Source organism: Choloepus didactylus, chromosome 2 (genome assembly GCF_015220235.1).
Source record: "Choloepus didactylus isolate mChoDid1 chromosome 2, mChoDid1.pri, whole genome shotgun sequence".
Classification (NCBI taxonomy): Eukaryota; Metazoa; Chordata; class Mammalia; order Pilosa; family Megalonychidae; genus Choloepus; species Choloepus didactylus.
The window spans coordinates 111,135,948-111,163,430 of NC_051308.1; the positions used below are offsets into that span (position 1 = coordinate 111,135,948).

At 52.5% G+C, this 27,483-nt stretch overlaps 2 protein-coding genes across 4 annotated transcripts; both read right to left on the minus strand.

Moving 5' to 3' along the window:
• Nucleotides 1–21,466, minus strand: ATP8B2 (ATPase phospholipid transporting 8B2). 3 transcript variants are annotated; one of them, XM_037825869.1, is made up of 28 exons: nucleotides 21,311–21,466; nucleotides 18,805–18,872; nucleotides 16,521–16,579; nucleotides 16,047–16,160; nucleotides 15,825–15,923; nucleotides 15,525–15,586; nucleotides 15,350–15,422; nucleotides 14,993–15,063; nucleotides 14,671–14,750; nucleotides 13,609–13,767; nucleotides 13,065–13,153; nucleotides 11,560–11,756; nucleotides 9,171–9,379; nucleotides 8,241–8,284; nucleotides 7,777–7,942; nucleotides 7,450–7,638; nucleotides 7,207–7,322; nucleotides 6,953–7,117; nucleotides 6,754–6,865; nucleotides 6,045–6,150; nucleotides 5,765–5,909; nucleotides 5,384–5,567; nucleotides 5,017–5,240; nucleotides 4,672–4,755; nucleotides 4,100–4,345; nucleotides 3,746–3,884; nucleotides 1,852–1,982; nucleotides 1,301–1,579 (listed from the first exon to the last, which is right to left on the minus strand). In XM_037825869.1, exons 2-28 carry the CDS (start codon nucleotides 18,833–18,835, stop codon nucleotides 1,301–1,303), a joined length of 3,573 nt encoding a protein of 1,190 aa, XP_037681797.1. In that variant the 5' UTR covers nucleotides 18,836–18,872; nucleotides 21,311–21,466. The 3 variants fall into 3 exon arrangements, with proteins under 3 accessions (XP_037681796.1, XP_037681797.1, XP_037681795.1); XM_037825867.1 differs by lacking the exons at nucleotides 18,805–18,872; nucleotides 21,311–21,466 and adding exons at nucleotides 17,925–18,186; nucleotides 18,527–18,547; XM_037825868.1 differs by lacking the exons at nucleotides 18,805–18,872; nucleotides 21,311–21,466 and adding an exon at nucleotides 17,925–18,012 and having other exon boundaries at nucleotides 1–1,579.
• A 312-nt stretch (nucleotides 21,467–21,778) lies between these two features.
• Nucleotides 21,779–27,157, minus strand: AQP10 (aquaporin 10). The gene is made up of 8 exons (XM_037814048.1): nucleotides 27,136–27,157; nucleotides 25,774–25,939; nucleotides 25,096–25,283; nucleotides 24,612–24,738; nucleotides 23,916–24,053; nucleotides 23,685–23,803; nucleotides 23,216–23,433; nucleotides 21,779–22,783 (listed from the first exon to the last, which is right to left on the minus strand). The coding sequence occupies exons 3-8, from the start codon at nucleotides 25,198–25,200 to the stop codon at nucleotides 22,588–22,590; spliced, it is 903 nt and encodes a 300-aa protein (XP_037669976.1). The 5' UTR covers nucleotides 25,201–25,283; nucleotides 25,774–25,939; nucleotides 27,136–27,157; the 3' UTR covers nucleotides 21,779–22,587.
• Between the last annotated feature and the right edge of the window lie 326 nt (nucleotides 27,158–27,483).

The window sequence follows — 27,483 nt, forward strand, 5'->3', positions numbered from 1 at the left end:
TTTTAGTTCCTTCAGGGCTCCCACATCAAACATCTAAGGTCCCCTTACCCCACTCCCAGCTCCACACCATTTCTGAAGTACCCCCTCCACCACTAAAGAAGAGGAAGAAACTTGGGAAATACCTAGGCTGGGAAACAGCTTCATAGGTGTGGGTGATGGAGGGAAAGGGCAGGCAGTGACGAGGTTCTGACAGAACCCCGTTCAGACCGAGCCAGGCACTGGGCAGGCACCCCCTGGCCTGAGCCCTCTCCCCCCCCCCACCCTGTCCACGGCCTCGCCCCCTCCCCCAGAGAAGGGAGGAGCAGACGCCAGCCTCCCCTTTCAGCCCCACCTCAGGGCACTCAGGGTCCCAGAGTCCTAAGGGGGGAGAAGGGAAGTCGGAAGGGCGTCTGCCAATGAACTTGGGTCTAAATTTAGAATCACAGTCAACTTCATTTTTTTTCCCCGAGGGCTAAATTTCATACCCAGCCTCAGCTCACTGAGAACAATGGGGCCATTTTCCCAGGCTCCAGCCCAATACCAGCAGGACATACAGAATCCAGGAATTGGTGTGTGTACACTAGGGAGAGGGGAGCACTTTACTCTCAAGGTGACTCTCCCAACACCATCTGGGCTGCCAGCCTCTCCGCCACACGCCCACCAGCCACAGGAGGGCCACAGGTGAGATGGCACCTCCCAAAGCAGTCCCCAGCCAGCCAGGGTGGGGCCCGGCCGGGCATCCCAGGGCGTGCCAGCTCCTCTTCCCCAGGAGGGGTAAGACACAACCACAACATAAAAGTCATGTGAAGGCCTCCTCCACTTGCCAAATAAAAGACAAAACCAAACTGGGCACGAACACAAACTGAGGAGAGACATACATGGTGTGAGGGGCTCAGAAGCCCCAGCAGGTCTCTGGCTTCCCGGCTTGATACATTCTCGTGTAATTCAGGAACAGGGGCTCTTGGGGCCCCTCAGGGGAGTGGGAGTAAAAAAATATGGAGATTACAGAGTCCCCCTGTGGGCTTCCAGGCAAGGCAGGGGGAGACCCAATCTCTTATAGTTTTTTCTTCTGTTTTTGGTTCCACATCTGCTCCTGCAACAAGGCTGGTTCCTGACTGCACTTGGGGCCCGCCCCCTTCACCCCGCTCAGCTGGTGGGAGGGCCCTGGGCTGGGGGCCCCCAGCAGCTCCTGGAGAGTCTACGGGGGTAGAGAGGGGCAAGGCAAGGAGGACATCCCCCAGCAGCTGCGTGAAGCTGTTCCCTCAGCGAATGGCCAGCCCTGCGTGCTCTGACCACTGCACAGGCTGATCCCGTCCCAGCTTCACCCCTTGAGAGGCTTGTCCACGCCGCCACCGGGGCTGCTGGCGCTGTCACTCTTCTTCCTGCGCAGGCTCTCAATCCAGCTGGAGCTGGAGCGGGTGGTGAAGCTGGAGAGCGCAAGGGAGCTGAGCCGCATGTTTTTGCCAGACATGATGAGCTCCCCGAAGCCCTCCTGGTGGGAGAAGGCATAGCCCGAGCGCCGAGAACCTGTGCGACCCACCCGCCGCATGCAGCGGTGCTGAGCCTTCTGCTTCTTCCTCACCAGCTGGGTGTAGCGGACCTGGTGGAGGGGGGAGAGCAGCAAGGAAGAGACCCCCATCAGCGGGGTGCTGTCAGACACCATGAAGGAAAAGGAACCCAGAGCAGCGAGAGGGGCTGGCACGAGGAGTCTCCACAGACACACAGGGGGTCCTGTCCTGAGGACCAGCCGAGGACGGCTGATACATCTAACTGCCGCGTGGCCCAGAAACTGCAGCTGCATGAGGGTTTGAGCCAGAGGGCTTTTCTGGCATACCACCTCCACCCCCCAAACCAGCCAGCCTGGCTTCTCACCGTGTCAGAGAGATCGGGTCTCAGGTTCAGCTTGAGGAACCGGAAGGCGACCACAGGCAGGATGCAGACGACCGTGGTGAGGAGGATGGTCAGCCACACCGTGGGCTCAGCCAGGGTGTTCTGGGCATTCCCTGGGCACAGGGAGGAGCCAGCGGCCTTGGGATCACGAAGCACACCAAAGAGCAGCCCCCTGGCTTCCCTGTTCCTTCTTCTGGCAGCTTTACTTCCCCAGTCGCACACTTAAGCCAGTCTCCTCCAGGCTCCCCACATCCAAATGTGTATTTGCCCCAAACTCCAGACCAGTTTCTCCAACTGCCTTATTTGACATTTCTGTTGCACCATCCCACACAGGCATCTCAAATTTCACATGGCCACAACTGATCCATTGTTTCCTCCACCCTAAATCTGTTCCATGTCTTACCCCAGCTCAGGAAATGCCACCACCCACTCAGATGCTCCAACTAAAATCCTTGGAGTCAAGCTCGATTCCTTTCTTTCTTTTAGACCCCACATCCAATCTATCAGCAAATCTTATTGGCTCTATCTTCAAAATCTCTAGGGAATTCCATCCCTTTCCATCCATTCCAAGCTACCATCACACTCACCTGGATTACTGCAATGGCCTCCCAACTGGTCTCCCCATTTCCACCCTTGCCCCAACTTGAGTCATCTTTTAAAAACCATGTATCAGTTTGTGACACTTCCCTGCTGAAAACCTCCCAATGGCTTCCTATCACACTTAGATCAAAATTCAGAATTCTTACTCTGACCTCTAAAGGTCTAAATGATCTGGACCGATTCTCATCCCACCCCCCACCCCCAACACACCCCCACCTCCCATCGCCTTCCCCCCATTCTCCCCCAGCATGCAGGTGGCCTCCTTGCCAAGCTCCCACCTCGGGGCTTTGTAGTGCTGTGTCCTCTTCCTGGAGAGCCACAGGCCTGCCACTTCCCTGAATTCAGATTTCTTTTTGTGAATGTCCCTTCCTCAGGAGGTGTTCCATGACCACCCTTGTCACTCCCTACCCTTCTTAATGTTTTTCCACAAGATTTTTACTTCCAGATATTGTATCTGTTTACTTGTAAATGATCTGTCTCTCCACTGAAATATAAGATCTGGGAGGGCAAAAACTTTGCCTGTTTTGTTAACCACTGCATCCCCGGTATCAGGAATAGTGGATGACACCTAGTAGGTGCTGAACGAATGTCTGTTGGATGAATGAACAGATCTAAAGCAAATGCGGGACCTGTCATGCATCCTTCACCTCACGCCTCCCAGCCTGCCCGTCTGCCAGCCACCAAGACGACCCAGACACCGATTCTGAACAGCCTCACAGTGGATCACGACAGTAGCTTCCTCCCTGCCCATCACTGCCAGATTCACCTTTGTAAAGCTATCCTTCGATGTCATATCCCCCTCCTTCCTAACACAACACAACAAACAAACAAGACTCCTGGCAAATCAAAGGCAAACCCGACAGCTTGCGTTCTGGTACCTCAAGGGTCCGCCCTTTCCCGCCTCTCCCACTGCTTCTCAGTGGGTGTTTTTTGTCCTTGTCCCTCCCCAGTTAATCCTTCGGAACAAGGGGCCTTTCCACACCTCCAGCCCTCCAGCCTGGAATCCCACCCCCAATCCTGGCCCCATCAAGCTACCCATGGCCTCTCTGGGAGCTCTGACTTCCCACGGTCTGCTCTTCACTTTTGTGGCTACAAAGTTCTCTGAGGGCAGCGCCTGGGTCAGGTACACCTCAATATCCCCATGGTGTCTGCAGAACCCCTGGCATATAAGCAGTGTGGAATAAATGCTCCTGATGTGCAGACCAACTGGCTACCCCATTAGTCCCAGGACAGCTGTGACTCCTCACTGCTTCAAGAAGCAGCCATGGGGACTCACCCACAAACCGGAACTGGTTCGGAAACATGTCGAAGAGCCCTTTGCTGTGCATGGCAAAGAGGATGGCAAAGTACACAGCTAAGCTGCCCCAGATGAAGAAATGGTTGATGGCAGTCCAGTAGCCTGTATCCAGACCAATCTGCAAAAACAGAGGTAATCATAGGCAGTAGGAGCACCCCCTTCAAAAACCCCCAACCTCCTCCCTGAAACAGGATTTTGGTGCCCAGGGGACCCACCAAGGCCAGGCGATTTGGGCCATGAGACCTGATGGAACAACAGCTGCCCAGGGTAGCCTCAGGGACAAGGAGGTTTACTCCTCCCGGGGGTGAGGGCAGTTTCTAGACCACCTCATACCTGCATGCTGACCACAATGACCAGGGAAGTGGCCACAGTGACAGCAAAGGACTGGTAGTCAGCCAGCTGGGTGCCATCATCCCGGGTGGCCTCAGCGAACACCCCATAGGGGATGAAGAACATGAGCACAGAGGTGTAGATGCCCTGGGCAATGCAGATGAAGAACTCCCGCTTGTTGAACAGCAGGTTGAGCTGGCCTGGCTCATAGAGCTTAGGGTACTCCATGCTCCGCTGCTCTGGGACGTCCTGTGTGGGGAGGGCCAAGTGGTGTGGGAGGCCTCCAAAGCTGCCGCTTTGACTTGGGATAGCCAAGGGCAGACCTTGGCCCTGTCTCCTCCTCTCCAAAATGCTTTTGAAAGCTGGATCCAACCTCCAGTCAGCTGCCCCCAGTCAATCATTATTCAGCAACATGGAGGAGCTATTGCTCAGCTGCAGCTGAGAGGGATAACCAGCCACACCCTCCCCAGTGACCGCAGGCCTGGGGGTGTGTTACACACCCACCACCATCAGTGTGACTCCTTCACAGCAGTGTCCCTCTTCCCATCCCGCTTGATCATCAAACTTCCCCATACCTGGTCAAAGACCCCCATAGCTAGGACTGGGAGGGAGGTGTACACGATGTTATATAGGGTGATGAAATACTGGTCATAGACGGTCTGGAAAGAGAACAGGGAGCAAGAGAGGAGTGAGCACGTGGCCTTTCTTCACAATAGTTCAGGCAGAAGACGACGGCTGGGGGGTGACCTAAATGGAGCCCTAAGTAATTCTTTGGAGCTCCCTCTCCATTCTATCAACAAGCATTTTTTCAATGCATGTACCAGACAATAGCTAAGCCCTGGGGTTCAGCAATGAGCAGGACAGATCCAATCTCTGCCCTTAAGGAACTTACGTTCCAGTGGACTGGGAATGCTCACTACCTGAGCCGAGAAGCCGCAGAAGAAGCCAAACCAGAAGTGGACCATGGTGAAAGCAAAGTTCTTGTAGAAGAAATAGCAGAGGAACTTGCACATGCGCAGGTAGGACCAGCGCCCATGCACCAGCAGGAGGCGCTGCAGGAACTTGAACTGGGAGAAGGAGTAATCGGAGGCGAGGACAGCCTGGATCCCTTCCTGCCCGCTGATGCCCACACCAATGTGAGCTGCTGCAGAGACAAGAGATGACAAGAGTCAAGATGGTCACACACTTCAGAGGCCTACCCTGGTACAGCAACCCCTGCCCTGTCATTCTTCCATGGCCCAGAGACTTCCCTGGAGCCTCCTGCCTGCCTACACAGTCCACACTCACTTTTGATCATGCTGACGTCATTGGCTCCATCACCAATGGCAAGCGTCACAGCCTTCTTGTACTTTTTAACCAATTCCACCACTTGTGCCTTCTGCAAGGGGGTCACCCGGCAGCAGATAACAGCTTTGCAGGCACACGCCGTCTCCAGAAACTCCAGCTCCATGTCTGCCTCCAGTGCGTGGGCCTGTAACACAGAGAGGCCTGAGAGAGCTGCTGTCACCCCTAGGAGAGACCTGAGAGTCTCAGTGCCTCCCAGTCCCTGAAAGGACCAGGCTCACCTCTGAAGTCAAGGCAAATGAAAACAAGGTAAGAGATGAAAGCCAAATACAGAATGGTGCTCTCTGGAAAGATGCAGTCCAAGCTCAGGAGGGCATCCCTTACCAGGCTGTGGCCGTTGATGACCAGGGCATACTCCCCAGCCACGGCCTCCAGGACAGAAGCAAGCTTGGAAGAAGAAAGTGTCTCCTGGTAGGTGAAGCCATTGCCCACTGTGCGGGATGAGTCCATCATCTTCTCCCGGGCTTTCCTGAAGAAAGGGGAAAGGGAAGTAGTCATCCAGGGCAGGAGTAGAGGTTTCTGAGGAGTATATGGATTCAGCCTGGGAACCCCTGCCCAGCCCCATGCACAGGGCAGAGCAGTGCCTCCTCAGGCCCTTGCTTACTTGAGCTCCTCCCGCACTTCCAGGACGGTGTGGCCAGTGACAGTGAACACCTCCGTCATGTCATCTGTCAGCATCTTGCAGGAATAGCCAATGTTCACAGCCGTCTCTACCAAGAGAGAACGGAGGAACTACAGATAGACAGCTGTGGTGGTTTAAAGCTGTATGTACCCCAGGAAAACATGTTCTTAAACCTTATCCATTCCTAAGGGTATGAACCCATTGACAGCAGGACCTTTTGATGAGGTTACTTTAGGTGTGGCCCAATCAGCCAGTATTTGTCTTAGTTCTCTTTCTGGAATCCTTTATAAGCAGAACAAAATTCAGATATATAGAGAAAAAGCCACAGGAAGCAAGAAGCTGAACATCAACCCAGAAGAGAAGGGAGAGACCAGGAGATGCCTCCATGCGCCTTGCCATGTGACAATCTAAGGACCAAGGATTGTCAGCAGCTAGTCCCACAGTGCCAGTCTTTGGGAAGAAAGCATCAGCTTGGTGATGCCTTTATAAAAACTTTCTTTTAGTCTCAAAGATGTGAGCAAATAAACTCCCATTATTTAACTGGACACATTTCACGGTATTTGCTTGAGCATCCCTGGAAACTAAAACAGCATCCAACAAGGTCAGCACTCTTTTCCTGATGTCCTGGGCTCCATGCAAGCATCCAACAGGGCAACAGTCCAGATGCAACTTCCAGATGCTGGGCTCTCACCTTGTTTGTCCCCAGTTAGCACCCAAATCTTGATGTTGGCCAGTGTCAGGAGGGCAATGGTCTCTGGAACCCCTTGCTGAAGCTTGTCTTCAATGGCCGTTGCACCCAGCAGCTGAAAACACCGCAAGAATCCCTGGTATGAGAGTTTGGCAGGCATGAGCCCTTCCTGTCCACCCTTGGCCCATCTTGTAGCCCATACCATCATGTCTCTCTCAACCTCCTCGTAGACGCTGGCCAGCCTGTCCTCCCGGCTGTCCTGTGCCAAGGTGGCTTGGAGCCGCCTCTCGGCCCACTCCTCGTAGTACTCTTCATCTAGATCCTTGTAGGCCAATACCAAGGTCCTCAGCCCTTCCCCTGCATATTCCTGGAGGCAGAATCAAGCAAGTCTCACCCCACCCCACACCGCAACACTGAATAGCAGAATCCCAAGGTCCCTCCTCTCCTCACACCTACATTCAGGTGGTCAGTGGTGGTGTTGAGCAGCTCTTGGTTTGAGTGGTGAAGTCTGTCAAGCAGGATGGTGTCAGCCCCTTTGCAGTAGAGTCGGATCTTACCCTCTGGATTCCGCACTGCAAATGGGACAGGAAGAAAAGTCCCAGTAAAATCCAGGCAAGTGGAGACCCCCAACCTAAATGCACTTGCATCCAGGGCTGCATGCTGCCCCCAACCCCCCCAGCACTTCCATCCCAGCCTCACCTATGACCGACATCCGCTTGCGGATGTTGTTGAAGTCCAGGATGGCCAGCAACTGGTAGGTGATGGCTATTCCCAACTCATGGACGGTGATTGTTTTGGGGGTACGAGAGCGGAAAACAAAACCAAAATTTCTGGCTGCGGTGACCAGGGCCCCCTCATCTGGGGACTGGGCTTTGTAGTACAGCTCCCCTAGGTGGTGAGGAAGAGGTAAGTGGCTCCCCTCTCAGCCACATGCCCATCCAGGAAGCCCCAACCCTGCAGGCCACAGCCCGAGCCCGAGGGCGCGAGTCAGGTGGGCGGAGGGGACGAGCCAGCCACGCTGCTCACCTTCGTTCTTTTCTTCCGACATGACCGTGTGACACAGGGAAAGGAGGCGGAAAAACTCGTGTGTGTGCGGGTTCCCCATCTTGACAGACTCTAACAGGCTGAGGTCCCAAAATAAGAACTTCTTGTCGGCCAGAGGGTTGAAGGAGAAGTCGATGGGTTCAGGCCTCTGGAACATGTAAGACAGCTCTCAGGAAAGGGTGGGTTGCCAGGCTTTATCAAGGGAAGGGGATGAGCCCACCCTACCATCCCTGCCCTTCCAACTCTCTGTAGGAGAACCCAAGATCCTGCCTACTACAGACCTCAAAATTCCCACCTCTACCAATTTTTCCTCAAAACACCCACTTCTCCAAGCAGCTTCCATTTCCTGACCAGACAACGCACGACTCCTAACTATACCAACTATTACTGGTCAGGCACCCTATGTTCAATTGACATACAGAATAACGATGGAGGCTGGATCTTACCTCTCCCAATTCAGCCTTGTGTCCCAGGACATCGAAGGCATCACCTGCACACAGCCAGGACAGAAGGAGAAGCAATGTCAGAGCTGGAGATCTCTCAGAGAAGCAGGGAAGAAGCCTCCAGATAGAAGGCCATGGCTGGGAACTCCCACAGTCACCTGGAACCCTGAACCCTAATTGTGGAGCAGATGTCACACAGATTCACACCACCGGTTCGAGTGATGGGAGGCAACGGGCACCCTGGATCCTCAGAACCCTGGGACCCAGGCTGTGAAAGAGTCATGCACCCACTGCTCACCATCCCTGCCCCTGCCCCTCCCAGAGTTCTCTTCCATAGTAGCTCCAATTCTACAGTCCTCCCCCACAAGGCCTCCTCAGGTGCCTTTCACCCTTTAGGCCCCACACCGGACAAAGCCTCACACAATGACTCTAAGGCCCAGGTTAGTAGAGAAAGCAGTTACAATAGGGGTTCACACTGCATAAACCTCCCCCCACCACCCTGCCCCAAGCCAACCCAGCAGCTCAGCCACGAGGCCACTGCAGCAGGCCACACTGGGAAGTCCATAGTCACATTCCAAAGACTCACAAGGGCCCTGAGCAGCAACAGGGGGAGAGTCTAGCGCTCCACCGGGGCAGCAAAGGTCCAAACTGGCCAGGACACCCAGAGGCCAGTGCCTCAGACTTCACTTCAGACAGCCAAGGAGCTCCCCTGCTGCCTGGAGCTGAGACCAGGGTGAGCGCATCAGCAGAGGACAAGGGGAGGACTCTCGGAAGCTGCCTCCTGACACGGGATACAGAACGGACCCTTTCATGGTCCCTCACACCCAAGAAGGAAAGAGACAAAATCCAAATATCGAGACCCCTGTGGGGGCCCCAGTTCCACTCTCCCTCCAGGCAAGATGTAAGTGCCTGGTCCCGATGGTACGGCCATACCATAGCTGCGGCCATTGATGGAGCACTTGTTGAAGACCATGATGTTCTGGGTGAGGGTGCCTGTCTTGTCGGAGAAGATGTACTCCACCTGGCCCAGCTCCTCGTTCAGGGTGGTGGTGCGGGCCTCTGCAGGCGTCCGCTTCTTCATGCAGAACATCTTCTTGTCCCAGTTGATGAAGTAGCTGTGGCCCAGGCGGATGATCTCCACGCTGCACAGGGGACAGGAGATAAGGCTCGGGGCAGGAAGGGACGGGGTGCCACACCCACAGGGGCCTTCGCTGCAGGCCCTGCGCCTGGGAGAAACGAGAGTAGAGGGGACACCTGGGCATGGGAACCTGGGTGGGAAAGTGCAAGGAGAGCCTGAAGGTGGAGCCAGCGACTTACAGCCAGCAAAGGAATTCCCCGACCCCAAGCCTCCCGGTGCTCTCCAGACAAAAAGGTGCAAAGGGCTTGGGCAGGCAGGACAGACAGCACAAATAGAGGAGGAAAGGAGACGGCAGACATGGCACTTGACCAGTTCTTACCTCAGGACTAATAATACAGAAACCATGCAGAGAAAAATAAGAGAAAGTGCAAGAGGGAGGGGAGAGAAAAAAAAAAGAGAGAGAGAGAGAAATAATGAGGGTGCTGCACATGCCACAATAATAGATGCTGCCTAAAAGAGCAGCCACGCTGGGAAAAGAAAACCAAGACGGCTGCTCTGAAGCCCACTCCTCCACTGCCCAGCCACAGGCAGGAGCACTCGCCCTCCACCCTGGCCTCCAAGCTCCACAACCCCGATTCTGTGGCTTTCAGAGAGAACATGAGAACAAAATTGAGATGCTGACTCCAGAGGGAGAGGGGCCTCAAGAATCTGGAATTTACAGTGGCACGGCGCTTATAACATTTCAAGACCTGTTCACATCCTCTTCTTGGCTAGTCACCTTTGGGAAAAGAGCCCTCTGTTTAGGCCCAGTACACCCGAGCTTTGGGCCCGCATCTGGAATCCTGCTTCCAGCCTGACTGAGGCTATCTGGAATCCAGTTATCAGGCAAAAGCTGAGATAGTGGAAACGTCTTCATAACCTTTTCTCGCTCACCTTATCAATACCCCACCGCCCGCCACCCCGCACACACTTCAATCTGATGAGCTTTTCTGGGCAGCTACCAAGGGCTTCAAGCAAATTCAGATACACAGCATGGCCAGCAAAAGCCAGAGATGGAGAAAACATTAGTTTATAAGCAAGAAAACGTTTAAATAGCAATATGGAACCAGAGTTGGAACGATAATGATGAGCATGGTATCACCCAATATTTGTATAGTAATTTATAGTAATTTAATTTTTAAAACGCGTTTTCCAATCTGGTGTCTTATTTTATATCAGGCAACCCTAGGAAGACAGTGGAACAGGTAACATGGTTCTCATTTTTCATGAGAAAACTGAGGCCCTGAGTGATTCTGGGTTTGCCTGAGGTCACCTGGCTCAGTAGGCAGGACTAAATAAACTTAGGACCTTCTAACTCTCCTCCTAATGCTCTACTAAAAAGTCCAAATTGCAAATGCCTCAACACAGAAACTGTCTCTCTTATCTTCTATTCACTGTCATCAGCACTAGGACTCTGGGGCTGGTGGGGAGAGTTGAGTCTGTGTTAACAAAAGATGGCAGATAGGGAGAGTTCCGAGCATCTCCATAAATCATCTCCTTAAAAGTGTTATAGACTTCTTTATCTCAAGTTCGAGACACTAAGGAGGAAAGAACATGCCTTTCTTCCGGCCATTCTTCCTTCCTCCTCTTGCAGTGCCCCACCCCTGTCCCCTTTATTCTCTCTAGCCCAGTCCCTGTCAACATCCTCTTTACCTCAAACATCCTAGATGTCTGTGTCTGTTCATCCTGCATACCACTGCTAGCCAATACTTCAACAAAGCAGTCTTCACATTATTTGAGACCTTGTATAGTTTACTAAGTATGAGGTATACAGGTTGTCCCTCTTGCTTTACATATAAGACTCTATATAAAGTGACTTCTATAGCAGTTGTTCCTAGTTTGTTTTATAATGTGTTTAGATTTTTCTTCCTCTACTAGACTTAAGCTCCTAGAGAAGGAGATCCATTCCTAATACTTCTTTGTATGTGCCAAGGTCCATGCTTCTTTGCACATAGTAGACACGCAATAAATGTGTGCTAAATAAACCTACATAAGTTTTGCTCTAATACAATCCAAAGTGCCAGGAAACTGTGGTGAAAGTTTGCTTTGCACGAAAGATAAACAGATAACATAAAATGTTCACTGTACAGAAAGCAGAGAACTCCAAGTTCCTTTTCAAGGATTTCATCTTCACAGAATAGGAAACTTTTGTCAAGAAACTACCTGAGCTCCCTGGAGAGAACCTGAGGCAGAGAAAGCACTTACCTGACATAAAGCGAAATGGGCACGACAGTGTTGAGGATGATGATGTAGGACCAGAAGGAGAGGAAGCCAGAGAAAAAGGCACTGTCCACTGCCTCATCCCAGGGCAGGTAGACCTGGAAGCGTGTCCCGACCTCGTGCTCCCAGATGGCATTGCCAATGGCCAAGATCACCCCCATGCAGACCAGGAATCCAAAAATCTGGGGAGGAAAAGGGAAACAGAGGCGGCTGTCCACTCAGGAAGCCCTCCACACCAAGTACATCCCGGAAGGAAGGCACCACCCATGCCCTGAGCCCCCAGAAGCATGGGTTTCTTTAAACTGGTGGTGTGCTCTAATGGGAAGAACCCAGACCAGTGACAGCTTCTAGTCTGCCACTGATAGTGTGACCTTCTCACTGAACATTTTTCTCATTTGTATGATAGGGAAATGGAAATAGTTGAGTAACTCCTGATCTGGCATCCTGGAAACCTTAGAAGTCTTCAAAGATGGGTGAACTACTTTCAACATGCCAAAAAAGCCTACTGCAAATCATTTACCTGATCTAAGCCTCCACAAGCCAACAACAATGCCAACCTTCTGTAATACATTATCTCATGCAGATTGCCAGTTTTTTTTCTTTTAAACCTGAGAAACAAATTGTGTCTTCAAAAATGCAGATTTCTTGATAGTCAAGAAATCTGATAAAGCTTAGAATCCATGAAGAAGGACCATAAGAAAGTTTTTGTGGTTAAAAGCAAAAAACAGTCCGCTGCCTGACGTCACACATCTATTTCCAAAGCTGCCTCAGCTGTTGTCACTTTGAAACAAAACAGGAACCATCCTGGTGCCCAAGGACCACCAGAGGGCGAAACAAGCCTTTGTATGACTGACTTAACCATTCTCCCACTGGCTGGGTTTCTGCAAATCCTTTCAAGCCAGGGCGGAAACTGTCTCACCACAGAGACTGAACCCAGCCTTTGCAAGCTGGCATGTGGGGGGCAGGCAGCAGGCAGTGGAGGCACTAGAAGGGGAGGAGAGCCCAACGAGGAGCTCAGATTTCTAGCCAAACAAGAGAAGGATTCAGGAACTGCCAAAAACTAAATTAGAAATTTTCCTTTGGGATCCTTCACTCTTAGAAGTTAGGGGAAAGACCCTGCTTTCCAGCTTCCAAATGGAAATTTTTCTTTTAATTCCCTCTCCATCTCCATGAAGGCCTCCCTGTCTCTGGCAAAAGCAAACAGAAGGTCACATGCTACATTAAGTCCCCCTCATAACTAGAATCCAGAGAGGAAAGATTTGTCTTAGCTTTCTTCAAGATGTTGATTCCTGCATGTTCCTAGGGTTTTTTAAATAACATCTTCCAAGCCTAAAAGGAGCCTGAAATAAATACTGTCTTTGAGTGGTTGACCCATCAGTGGCTTTTAAGCCAAAACCTGAAGTCTGAGCAGGGAAGAGAGATGGAGAAAAGAGAACCACCCAGGGAGAATCAGAAGGGCAGGGGCAGGGAGCCAGATGTGAGAGCCTTACCCAGAGCACCAGTGTATTCATTAGGCGATCGATACTTGTTCTCTTGAACTTTGTCCTGCCGCTGTTCTGCATGAGCTTAGTGTCAGGACCTGGAAAAGAACAGGAAGGACTGGGAAAGCCAAATAACAAAGATGTCTCTGGACTTCTGCCTGATCCCCGGACTTCTGGACATCAGAGTAGAATGGAGACACAGGCTAGACAGGAGGCTCTACTCAGGGCTGGAGGTTTTTGGTTTTGTTTACATTTTTTAAAAATTATAATTACAGTATTAGCCAGAGTCAATGGTTTACAATAGCGTTCACTGTTCATGTTGTATAGCCCTATGGTTTTAAAAATTTTTATTCTAGTAACATATTTACAACCTAAAATTTCCCCTTTTAACTGCAGTCATATACTTCAGTATTAATTGCATTCGCAATGTAATGCTACCATCACCACCACCCCAGGACTGAAGTTTTTTAACCTTACAGCCTCCTTGCACACTCCTGGGGGAGGGCTGAGTCACCAATCTTACCCTTCTTTTTTTGGCCCCTAGGAGGCTTACCTGCAAAGATGACCAGCCCGAAGCACCACTCGGTGTTTCGCAGCACGCAGCCCCGCAGCAGCATGTTCTGGTTGCTCAGAGGGAACTTGTTCTCCTTCCAATAGAGGGTTCCACTGAATTTGTCCAACTTGTTGTTGGGCGGTTCACAGATCACTTCACCTGAATGGGAGACAAGAGCACCACTGCTCAAGGTCTACAGCTTGATCATAAGACAACAAAACAGAGAGAAAAAGCAGCCGAGGAAGAGGGTGGGAGTGTGGACTGCTGCAACTTTTCAAGAAAGGAATGAGGCAACAGCAACTAATAGTACAGGCATACTCCCAGACTCAGTTATCCCATTTTTGGGACACTATCCTACAGAAATAATAGCATAGGCCAATAAGAATAAATAAACAGTATTAACTGAAGCATTTGAACAGCATAAGACTGGAAACAACTGAATGGTCAGGGAATACTTGAATAAATTATAGTACATCAATTGTAGGAAGTATTATGTAACTACTAAAAGAACAAAGTAAATTTCTTTATATATTGATGTGATAAGATAGCTATGATGTATTTGGTAGGTACAAAATGCAGGTTGCAGAGCTTTTGGTATTGCATGATCCCATTTATTTATGTTAACACGTTTGTATAAACATAGAGAAAAGTTCATATACTGAATGGTCGGTTAATGTGGTTACCTAAGGAGGGTAGAATTGGAGAGCAAGAGGGACTACTGACTTTTTCTTATATGCTTTGTAGAGTTTGTCTTGTTACAGGGAGCAAATATCATCATTCTGAATTAATAAACAAAAAAGAAAATACTGAATTTCTCTCAACAGGCACAGTCAAGTGGGGAGCTGTCAGCCATGACACTCCCTTGAAATGACCATCAACTCAAAAGCAAGCGGTAGCCACCCAGTGTGCACCTGGCACCCTGCCCCCACCCCCCAAGAAAAAAAGTCCAGTTTGCTGCATAATCACGGTAATAAGAAGGCAAAAGGAAAAGTTGCAATTTAAGCCCCTCAAATCCAACCCAACCTCCTACACCTGAAGGTTGCTTCTCCAAGGATTACTCACCATCAAACTTGGCAAGTTTACTGATGTCCCCCAGTTCCGAGGTGACTGGAATCGCCTGACGCACTTTCATGTTGGTCTCTCTGGAAGGACAGTGTCCCTTAGTCCTGGCTCCCTCCCCTTCCTCTAAGTTCTGCCTGGGGGGCAGCTGAACACTGGGCATCACTGCTTAGCCCCAGTCGGCACTGGGTGGATAATACTTCTACATACCCAAAGCCTTTCCTACCCCTCTGTTTTCCAAAAGGTACAGCACCCTCTTTCAAAGACAATAAATTAACCCCTAAGGAGGCAGAAGGAGAGGGGTGACACTGAGCAGGCCACTTACCCATCGAGTTCTGCTGTCTCTATGTAACACAGACCATGGGGCTCACTGCTGGAAAGGAGGAGGAGATCCGCCTAGAGAGAAAACCTAATAAGAGACCCAAATACCCAATCCTCCACCCCAAGAAACTCTTTGATGATCCCTCCTTCTGCTAAGAATTCTTGATTTGCTTAGTTCCAAGCACATGAATGGGGAGAAACGAGTCCCAGGCATATATTAACATGACACAGAAGCCCCCCTACTCAAGAAAGTTTCCTTCCACAGGTATTTAAGAGGCAAAGGTAAATCAGGAAAAATTCACTCCCTTCTTCCAAGAGGAGGTAGAGCCCTGTGGGCCTAGAGGAGCACCTTGTCCCTTACCGCCACAAACTGGTTATTTTCTAGCTTGATAATATCACCAACACAGACATTCATCCACTGCTCTTGCTGGAGGCTGAAGCAATGGGAAGACAGAGGAGAGGCTGTCAGTAGCTAGAGAAGTTCCCAATGGATTTCCTTCCTTTCCCAGAACCCTCAGTCTCCAACAGGCACTCACATTCCATTGATCAGCACCTGAGACTGACGGTTATTCACCTGGTTATCACTCTTGTGGCGGAACTGAAAAGAAAAGTGATAAAGGTAAGATACCTTCTCCCGCCCCAAGGAATTAACATGATCAGTGCATCCCACTCACAGACACCTTTCCTCCCTCCCACACAGCTTCCCCCAGCCCCAGCCAAGATATCATGGCTCTAGCTGGACATAAGGGATGTCATAGTCATCAAGGAACTGTGCTGGATGGAGGCAGAGGTGAGTTGGGGGGATAGGGAAAAGGTAGAAGAATGGAAACACTCACATAGTCATCAGTGGCATCTTTGACGGCTGTGATGGTGAGGACAAGAACCAAAGGCACAATGGTGGTGAACCAGGACAGGGAAGAGATCTGTGGGATCAACTGAAAAAGGAAAAGGCATGCTTCTGAGGCCCCAGCCTATGCCTTCTTTTCCCCCTAGACCTTCCTCTTCTTTGGCTTTGTTCACCTTTGTGAGTTGCAAAGGGTCTATTATGGGTCACTCACCTGCAGGATGAGAAGGAACAGGAAGTAGGTGTTGGCAACTTCCTGGAACTGCTCAAAGAGGTTGACAGGCAGGAAGGTGAGAATATTGTACTTGGAGGTCTTGATGCAGTTACTCTATGGCATTGGGAGAAAAGACACTTGAGACAACCTTGAACCCAACCCAGAACCACACTGAGGCTGCCTCCTTCAGCTTTATACTTCCCCAAACTTCTGCCCTCAAAACCAGCAGCCACAGGTGTAGAAGGGTGGAAAATGAAGAAAGAAGGGAGTCTCATGGGGTCAATGTATCCTGCTTCACCGACAGGTCAAAGCATGAAAAATTCAGCACAGCAGCAGATGGAGAGTGGCAGAGGAAGCTGCCTTCCCCTCCCCCAAGCACCCTTCTAGTCAGCCCTCATTCCCAACCTACAAGGTCCCTGCACCGCGCCCCTCTCTGACCAAGGGAGAGGGAACAAGTAGTCTAGAGGCACTTACGGCATACTGGAATTTCTCATTGTATTCTCGGTCATTGGCCCGCGCCCTCCTTTCTTCTTCTGCAACAGAAGGATACTTCAGTCAAGTGGGGCAAATGGAGGCCTGAACTAACACCTTGTTGGGCCCCCGCCACTTTATGGGGATTCCACTGAGGGAACCTGGTTCTTTCCATGGTATATTCTTTTAAAGAATCAGCTCCACACCTGAAGTATCACTGCAATTTCCCTCTAGCCCACCTCTCAGCACCAGCCTGACCACAAGGCTCTGCAGACATTGCATTCATAGCACGCGACCTGCTCTCCTTTCCTCACCAACAACCAACCAACAGCCAACAAGGTCTTCCACTGGGGGCACTCAATCCTTCTCCCCCACCGTTCTGGAGGAACCTCAGCCATTAACAGATTTAGGAATCCCCAGACCCTTTTGCTGCTATTATTATTCATCCTTTGTCATAGTCAAGGAGTATGGGCTGAAGACACAAATCTTCCTTCCCCCACTGGGGACCACTGCAGATCTAGCCATGGTACTGCTCTCCCCCTAATTTGGGGAGGGGGCTGGCTGGAAAGAGGATCACCGTGCTCTGCAAGGGCTCTGCGGCAGCATCCCAGCCCCACGTGCAATCCCCCTTACAGGAGCCTCTGCATGTCACATGTCACCAGCAGCGGCTCCTGACTGGCCCACAATGACATCACCTTATTGCAAAGCTCATCTTCAAGTAGGAGGGGGGTGGGTGTCAGGGATGTGGGCATGCAGACTGAGACAGAGATGGAGAAATGGGATGTAACAGAAACAGCTGCTCTCTTAACTGTAACCTTTCTTGCCCCATCTGCACACATTTCCCCTAAACAACACATTTGTCACTGTTTCAAGTTACAGTTTCAAGCTACACCTATCCTGAGCCTCTCTCTGCAGGTCCTGTACTGCAGGCATCAAGTTCAGATTCCAGAACAAGAGGCTGACCTATGAAGGGTTCCTCAGCCCATGTCCCGGGGTCACCATGACCTCAGGCTGGAAAAGTGAGGTGTATCTTGGTTAGGCAGTAAACAATACCTTAAACCAGTCCAGGAGCCAAATGCCCCTTGCACTCCCCCAGCCCACTCCCCCAAGACCCCTGCAAAGCACACTGCAGTAACAAAGCCCACAAGGTCCTCTACCTCCCGGAGAGTGCTCCTTCCCGGAGTGACCACTTTACTCCCAGAAAATTCCCCTCGGACTGAGTCCCCTGTGCAGTCACCACAGACCATGCAAAGGAAGAAGGTGGGGACTGGACCCTTCGGAGCCAGGATCTCTGGGTCTGGAAAGGAGAGGATCAGGGAAGGTAGAGGGAGGCTGAGGAGAAGCGACAGTAGGGATGAGGGGAGAACCACGGACGTGGGACAGCTGCCGGGCGCTGCTTCCCGTTACCTGTCCCCCAAGAGGGCTTCTTGCGGCTCCAGGAAGGGGGCGCCCCGGCCTGGACCCACTTCTCGGGCATCTCCTTGGGGACCGTCATGATCCCGGTTTGAGCGAGGGAGAGCGAAAGTCTGGCTGGCTGGCCTTGGCCTCAGAGGCGCCGACGGGGCGGCCCCCCGGGGAGGCACAGGAGCTGCGGCCGCTCAGAGGGGAGCCCCGGCCGTCGGGCGCGCGCCCCACCGGTAGCCCGGGCCATCCTCGCAGCCACCCGCAGCTGGTGACACCACGCGCTCAGCTGCACCGCCCGTCTGCCCGCCGCGGCCGCCAGCGCGCGCTGAGTGGCCCCGGACGCCTTGCGCACCGCCCGGGCTCCGCCCCCGCCCGCTCCCGGGACTGCAGGGGAAGCCGCCTGCCAGCGCGCCGCGTAGGCGAAAGCCAGCGCGCGAGCCCCGCCTCCCCCCGCCCCCCTTCCCCAGGCCCCGGCCAATGCCGGTGAGGGGACTGCAAGCGTTGTCGGGGGCAACCGCTTTCATCCCCGCGCGCAGGAGAATAGGAAGGACTGGGGTGGATGGAAAAATGAGGGAGTAAAGGGAGGAGATGAGAACGTCGCTCACCAGGCTCCCTAGGCCAGAGAGTAGGAGCCGCAGTGCCCCAAGATAAGGGTCTATGTGTTTGGGGGTCGGGGGGCTGGTACTCAGCATCCTCCTGGAGGAGAACCCAGCTCAAGAATCAAGAGGAAGGATTTAGTTTCCTAGGCTGCTCCCGGGATGGGTAGGGGTTGCAGTCTACCCTTCCTCAGACCCATTCCAGCCGTCCTTCTTCCCTTTGCTCCCCCAGCCATAACACCTCCTCTTGGGGTGTCCCAGGGGTCACCCCTCCCTGGCCGTCTTACCTGGGGGGCGCTTTTTTGCACACAGTGCCATCTCACCCAGCAAGGTCCCAGCAATCCCATGGGAGACCCTGCAGAAGGTGACATCCATGAGGTCAGGAAGCTGAGAATAACTCTTCATTCCCATCATCAGACCCTCTTGAGAGTTCTCTTCCGCAGCTGACCTTGCCCCTCCCCTAGCCTTCTCCCAACTAACTCCACACGGACCAGTGCTCTCTCCTCTTACTCTCCTTTTACTACCCTGACGGGTCCCAGAAAGAAGAGGAGACTTCCCCACCACCTCCCACCATCCCTCCAACTTGGATAATAGAGGGAGACTGACAGTTTCCAGAAGCCAAGGCCTTCAGGAAAAAGGGACCGAGAAGAAGCCAGATATTGAAGGAGGGGCACCGTTCTCAAGGTACCCATGCCAGAGACAACGGATGCCCCCATGTGTCCTTCTGGTGACAATGACTTGTGCCTGTGTTTACTAGAAAGCAGAATTTCCCCAAAGGGTGGGGTTGAGGGAACATGAGACAGGAAACACCTGGCAGGGCATCAGGAAAGAGGGTGGGCAGGTCCTACCCTTCTCAAAATGATTATAATCTACCGGCCCCACCTCCTACCCCCCAATTAGTGGGACTTCCATTTTCATCTTCTCCAGGGGTGTTCATATTCGAGGTATGGCCCTCACTTCCTGCAAACACAATCCTCAAACCACTTCCTCTCAGGCTGGGCCAGCAAAGGGGTCTTCCCAACTCTGGTGGGGAGTTGCCCCCTCCCTCTCTCCCACCCCAAGCCAAATGCAGTCAGTACAGTACCCAGTACAGTCTCAGGGAGCATCACTCAGGCAGGCCTTTGCTTCCTTCCACTCCCCAAGTCCTTTCTTTTTCCTAAAAAGGTAAAAAGCCTGGCCTACAAGACAGAGTCACAGAGCCTCATCCCTCTTCCCCATCCTGGCCCAAAGGAAACTGCAAGCCAGGTCCTAGGTCCTCTGCTCACCTTTCTTTGTTTGGGTGGAATGCCTTCCTCCTCCTCTTCCTCCTCAGTTCCCTCCAGACTACTAGGCACACCCCACCAGCCTGTCAGCCCCACGAGATAATTGCCTGTCTGCCCAACCTGTATAATTACAGGCTCTGGTCACAGCCCAGTCACACACCCAGTGTTCTCCCTTCACTAATTCACACTCCCTCTCTGAACCCCGGATCAGGCAATACTGAAAACTTTTCCTCCCTGACTTTCCCCAACTTTGGCAGCCAAGGATGCCTGGCCCAGGAAGAAAAGCCTTGTCGACATTATAGAGATGCCAAGCCCTCCTCCAGGGCCCCCAGCCAGGGTCTCCACCCAGTCTAAAGTATGAGTCACAGGAGGGTGGAGTGAAGAGAGGTTAAAGGAGAGGATGCAAGGGTGGACACCACAAGTTTGGTAGCCACCCCCACCCTCAGGGAGGGAAGCCATGAGGAAACACTATCAGTGGGAAGATTTGGGTTTGAGTCCTATGAAAGAGTTAATGAAAGAACCCCATGTATGCCTTCAGGAATCTGAACATCGACAGGAAAGTTGTTTTACCTCAAAACCTTGGGGAGGCTGAAAGCTGTCTTGGCCCTAGACCTCATCCCCTCTAGGGGGCTGTAACAAGAAAGGAAGGGGAGGGAGAGACCTGAGAACAGGGACCCCCTCTCACTTCTCCTTTCTAGTCTCACCATAGCCTGCGTTTTCTGAATGGTCAGGCCCATCAGCCACGTCGCCCTGCCCCATCACCCTGCCCCAGCCCCCTCTGCAGCCACGTTTGGGATAAAAATAGCCAGCCCTGGGAAGGAGGCAATGCTCCATGGAGGAAAAGGGCTCCGCCTCCAGCCTGGCCCCTGCGTCTTCCAGCAAAGACCCCCAAAACCTGACCCCTTCTTTCAGAGGCATCTGGCAGGGACATTTGTGGGCAAGCTAGGGAAACAGGAGAAAATGGAAACAAGACCCCCAGCTCACCTGCCACCACCCTCACCCCCAGCCACTTTCCATCACCAAGGACAGAACCCAGAACTCACTCCACAGCTCTGAGCTCCCAGCCTCAAGTGGGGGGTGGGGAGTGGGGTGGGTTTGAGCCCCCGACACAGCTACCACCCTCACGGACAGACACCTCCATCTCACAGAGGCAAACTCCACTGGCCCCAAACTCCCTCCTCCAGGCACGCAAACCCTCCGAACCCCATTATTCCTCCCACCCCCCCAACACTGCGAGGCGGTTCCCTGCTTCCGCTGCTCCATAAGCTTCTCCTCGGCACTCCTGCACCCCTTCAGCTCCCCATCCTCCATCCTGCGGACCGGTCTCCCCCATCCTCAGGCACCCCGACACCCCCTTCCCTCTAATCACCCACTTTCCCTTCTCCGTCTCATCGCAGCTCCCGACTCCCTGTCCCCTGTCCTCTCCGGTCCACACCCCCTGCCCCAAAGTCCAAGTCCTCAGCCGCATCTCCCGCTGCCCTCCTGGCCCCGCGCTCCCGGGCTGCTCCCGCCTCGCCTCGCCGCGCCTCACCTCAGCGCTCGGCGCTCGGCGCCCGGCCCGGCGGCCCGGTCCTGCCCATGCCGGGGGCTGGGGCGGGGGGCGCTCGGCTCAGCTCCCCGCGGGCTCCCGCCCCCCCCAGCTGCGGCCCCGCTCCCCCCCGGGCCTGGGCCCGCTACTTTGTGTCAGTTTCGGCCACCGCGGGGCGGAAGTGACGGAAGTGCTGGTGGAGGGCGGGGGGCGGGAGGGGGTTTTGGGGAGGGGTGGGAGTGAGGGAGAGCGGGAGCCGCCATCTTTGTGCGGGGCCGGGGAGGAGGGTCTTAACCCTTCCTGTGCTTAACTAGCATTGCAAGATTCTGTCACCCGACCCACGCAGCCCCACATCCATCCCGCAACAAAATATACAATTTGGGAAGCTGGATGGCGCTGACGTCTCTTTTTATTTGGAAGAAAGGGAGCAGGAGAACACTGCCTTCTCTGCAGAGAGAGCATCTCCTGCGGGAAGGCGCGTGAGAGCCAGGGAATAGGTGAACTACGAGCATTTTCCTCACTTCCCGTTTCCCTTTAGCCCCCGATTTTTCTATACTCATGCTCCTCGGAGCCGTCCTGTCCTGTTCCTTCACCTTCTTTCCTCGCCCTGGCTCATCTCATTGTATTTCACCCTCTCCTTGAATGACACAGCGCCGTAATGTCTAGGTATTGGTTAGTGCCTCAGTTTCTCCGCTTTCCTCTCCCTGTCTCAAGGTGCTTGAGGGGTGTGTTCCACTGTCCACCCTCTCTCCCTCCTCCCACTCCCCCATCCCCTTGGCAGAGACACTTTCCCCGCCCCCAACTACTATCCGAGGGTGCTTAAATCTTGGGGACTGGGGGATCACCACTGTGAGGTCAACGCAGGCGGCGCTGGGATTAGAAGAGCTGGGAGTCTGGCAGTGGGGACAGAGCTTTGGAAGTTATGCCCCCCAGCTGGATAGTAGCTCCCTCCACCCTGTAGATTCCCGCCCCCTCCCAATCCAGCATCCAGGGTGCGCACCCTCTCGCGGTTACTTTGAGGAACTGCGTTACTGGAGTCCCTCCGTCAGAAAACCTGCTGGAAGAGGAGGGGTAAGGACCTCATCCTCCACCAGTTTTCCCCTGCCCAGGCATCCTTCCCAGTTTAGGAGGAACAGATGCCTAGATGGGTTAAGGGAGAAAGTCAGGCACCTGCCCAGTACCTGCCATATTAATAAAGAGAAAGAGAATGTCTGTCTTGTCACCAGGCCTGGGTCACTGGCCCTCTCTGGTGTCCAGGAGGGAGATGAGAGCTGTCATAATCATAGCTTAGACTCCGGCACCTGAGCTGAGGCTGTTTTCAAGTCCCAGGCTTTGTGTAGGCCCAACCCCAGATCCTGAGCTGGCTCCAAGTCCTCAGGGTGGTGCAGAGCTACCATCAGCTGGTATACGGCTGTGCCAAGCATGGCACCCACCAGGGGGGCTACCACAGGCACCCACCACCAGCCATTACCAGCACTGCAAGAGAAGGACAGAAGGGAGAGATCACCTAACTTCCCCTCCAACGACTGGGGACAGTATCAGGAGAGCTCCATAAAGTAGTTCCTAAGGTAATGGACACCAGAAAGGGGTGTTTTGGCACTAGAGCATAGCAGTTGAAGGGAACCCCAGGAGGGCTTAATCCAGTCACTTGCCTTAAGTTACTATCTGAATATACCCATTTTACTGATGAGTTCACTAATGCCCAAAGAGCTAATATAATATGCCGAAGGACACAACCTCTAAATATTATCATGTCAAGAGGCAAGGGACAAGCTGGGACTTGGAGAAGGGATACTATCCTAAAAGGCCAAGAGACCTACTTAAGAGGAGAGAGCTGAGGACCCAGGAACCGAGCCCTTAGCAGAAGGAGGTGAGTAGAGGGAGAGCACCAGGAAAGCAATTTCCCACCTGAAGACTTCCGAGCCCCAGCCAGCTACGTAGGTGAAGAGCCGGGGGCCCAGGTCCCGGGCAGGGTTGATTGGGAATCCACAGTTGGCACCCATGGATAGCCCGATGACCAGGATCAGCAGTCCCACCGCCACAGGCTCCAGACCTGCAGGCACTCCTTTGTTCCTTGTGTCCAGGATGGCCAAGATCCCCACAATCAGCATCCCGGTGCCCAGAACCTTGATGTTGACAGAGGCAGAATGGCCCCCATAGCGGCCAGGTGCTCCATCTGCTCTCTCACTCATGCACTCCAGGCCACCTCCACCCCCAAGTCATATGGCTTTGTCCAACACTGGCAGCTGAGGAGGGGATGGTGGGCAAGACGGAACCAACCCACACTTCCTACCTAGCTCCTGGGCTGTAATAGACTGGGATCCACAGGACAGGAACAAAGGATAGGGCTCTCCCACCTCTTACCCCTCACACTTACCTGATCCAGGAAGCCATTATTCAGGGACAGATAGGGGGCAGGGTAGGTAGCAAAGATCGAAGCTGTCTCCTTGGGGCCAGATACTGTCAGGTTCCCACCTGTATAGTTCTGTATGGCATCTATGGAGGGTGGGGACAGGGAGACCCAGGGTTTCTATCTTTGCTCATCCAACACCACCCTGCAGCACCCCTGCCCACGGCAGGCGCCCCCCAACCCTGTTCCCTCTGTTACCATAGTAGAGGGCATAGGTGGCTCCTGAGGCACAGAAAGCAGACAGCAGCTGCACCAAGATGTAAATGGGGAGCTTGACCCAGGGGAGGCGTCCCAGGAGACACATGGCCAGGGAGAAGGCTGGATTCAGATGGGCCCCTTTGAGGATGAAGGGAAGACAACCAGCATCCATCACAGGCCTGCTTGCCAGGCACTGTCACCAGGTAACATTGCTCATCTCACAATTCTTAAACCAGGTAGGATTATTCCCATTTTATAGATTAGGAAGTTAAGGCTCAGAGAGGTTAAGGGACGTGCAAAGGTCACACAGTGAAGCCAAGGTTTGACCCACAAACCACTACTGCACACAGTGTGTGTGTCAGGGTTCCAGGCAGGCACGCTGATGCAGTGTGTGACTGGGGACAAGCAGGCAAGGTCCTGGGCAAAGATGAACCCCAGAGGGCTTCAGGCAAAGGATGTAGCACTCACCCTCCAGGCCCTGCCACAGGTCTCTCTTTAGGTGAGCCAGAGATTAGTGTGAGAAAGGGAGATGGAGAGATATAGAAAGAGCAGAGGCTGGAGGGGGCCAAAGGCATTGATCAAAATCAAGGAGGTAATGTCCATGAGTCACCACAGGAATTGCCTTTTCACCCCACCATACACCCACACTCACATGCACGTCCCACCCCGTCTATTAATAGGCCCCATTCTCCTCACCTGAGACATTGCCCCCCACGTAGATGGCAATCGTCACGGCCAGAGAGCCAGCCAGAAACATGGTAAAGAAGTTGCCTTTGGTTTCTCCACTGGTGACAGCCTGGGCTACGGCCCCCTGAGTGAGGAGCTGGTGGGGAGAGGGGAGATAAGGAGAACAACAGGGAAGAGAGATTGGGCAGAGAGGCCAGGAGAGATGAACAGACTATGAGGGACCACCAGCAAGGAAGCAAGAAAAGCAGAAAGAGGGAAGGGAAAAGAGAAGGGGGAAGAGGAAAGAAAAGGAAGGAAGGTAAGAAGGGACAGGAATAAAACAGAGGAGCTAGGCAAGGAAAGGAGAGTGACTATGAGAGACGAGGGGGGAAAGAAGAGAAGTGATGGAGAGTTGCAAGGAAGTGGAACATCAGGAGGAAAAGACAAGGACACCAGGAGGAGAGAAAACTTTTGCCCACCTCCCTTCCTTCTTTTCCCCAATTTCCCTGCCTACCATGAGCACGAACACACCCAGAAACTCTGCCAGGCACTGTCGGGCCAGGAGGCTGCGAATCCGGAACCGGTCCCTGACTGCAGCCAGGGACAGTGTGTGGGCCATGGTGGGGACACCCTGTCCTCTCCCCTGTCCACCGTTCTTCTGTCTGCACAGGCACTACCAGGACAGCTACTGTCTGCCGGGGGCTGGGGGTAGGGGAAGATAGGAAAGAGACTTTAAAACCAATTCGCTCAGCTTCTGAACAGCAGTTAATACCCATACACATGTGTGAGGTGGAGAAGACAAAGATAGAGAGAGAATGTCCACGGGCAGGTTCTGTGGGCTCCCTGAGGCTGGAGTGGCCCCAGGCTGTTCCTTCTGTCCTTCATCCCCCTTCCTCACAGGACTAGCTTCCCCCTGGGCTGGTGGATTGAAGGAAGTATCCTATTTCATAGAGATTAGTTCTCTTGTTCCCACAGGATCCCCCAACGTCACACAGCTATTTAGTGGCTGAATCTGAATTCAAACCCAGGTCTTCTGACTCTCCATTTGGCACCCCGTAATGCCTCTCATGGAATGTGGAGGCTTTCCCCAAACCATTTGGGTGCTCTCACTCTATGTTTTGGTTTCCTAGGCTGTTCAAAGCAGATACCATGAAATGGGTTTGGCTAAAAGAATGGGGATTTATTCACTTACTTTTGAGGCTGGGAAAATATCCAAATCAAGTTATCTTCGAGGCTTCTTCCTGATGACCAGGTGCCAGCTATCCGTTGGCGTAGCAACTGCTGGTCTCTCCCTTTTCTACCAGGTTTCTTTGCTTTCAGCTTCCTTCTTCCATGGCTTTCTCTCTGAATTTCATTCTCTGTAAAGGACTCCAGTGAAAGGGTTAAGACTCATTCGGAATGAGGTGGATCACACCTGAATTTAAGTACCCTCCTCAAAGGATCCTATTTACAAGGGGTCCACACCCACAGGAAAAGATTAGATTTAAGAATATGTTTTTCTGAAACACATACAGCTTCAACCTACCACACTTCACCCCCTGGCCTCCAAAAGGACTTGTTCTTTCTCTATGCAAATACATCATCACCATATCCCAAAAGCCTTAAGTCACTTCAGTAACAACACTAAGTACAAAGTCTCATCAAAATCGATTTTAGGTGTGTTCTGTCCTGAGGCACAATTCCCCTCCCTCTGTGGACCTGTGAAACCTAGAGAACAAGTTATCTGCTTCCAACATACCAAGGAGGGACTAGCATTGCATAAACATTTCCATTCCCATAGGGAGAAATCAGAAGGAAAACAGAAGTCACAGGTCCCAAACAATTCCAAAGCCTGTAGGGCCTACTCCATTAGATTTCAGGCTCTGAGAGTCATTAGGGAGGGATGTTTGGTCCTTCAGGCCTGATGGAGCAGCAGCCCCACCCTTTCCAAGAGTTTGTGCAGCAGCCAGGCACTGGGGCGAAGGCTCCACTCTGAGAACACTGGGGTAACGGCCAGACTCTCAATCCCCTGCAAATATGCTCCACCCTCTCTGAAGACTGGGATAGCAGCACAATTTATGAACAACTACGCGGAAGGCCCTCCCTCTCCAAGTGCAAGGAGAATCCAGGCTGTACTTTCCACACTTAGCTTCGAAATCTCCCCAGTTAAATATCCAGGTTCAGCACCTTCAAGTTCTGCCTTCCCTCCAACATCAGAACTCAGTTTTGCCAAGTTTCTGCCACTTTAAAACAAGGGTCACCTTTCCTCCATTTTCCCAATGACACATTCATCATTCTAAAGCCTCATCGGAACTAGCTTCAGTGTCTGTATTTCTACCAACAGTCTTTTCAAAGCTGTCTAAGCTTTTTCTATCAAACAGCTCACAGTTCTTCTAGCCCCTACCCATTACCCAGTTCCAGATCGGTTCCATGTGCTCCACTCTGCTGGTACTGTCTGCCCATGAATCTATAGAACAGGTTCTGCCAAATTCAATGTGCGCTTAAGACCAAACAACAAAGCAGCAAAGCAGGCCCTTCCATATAGCAGAACAGTAACAGTTTTTAAGGAACTCACAAACTTGGAGCTGGTCAGAGTAGTACTACACACCACCCAGGGAGTTGCAGGGGGTTTTATGGGGTGAGAACAAGGAAGGCACAGAATCAGGTCTGGGTTTGCAAGATTATAAACATGTTTCTTTGAAGTTGCTGATATGTAGCAGGAGTAGTTTAGTATAGGGAGGACTTTTTCCCCTTATCTAGGAATTGATGGCTTCTCTGGCTTATGGCCTTACCCTCTATTCCTTAAAAAACCTACTCCTACATTCTACACGCCCCTCTTCTGCAAATATCCCTGCGTGGCAATTGATGGGCACATTTGGAGGCAGAAGCCACAAAAACAATATAAATACATGCACTAATACCT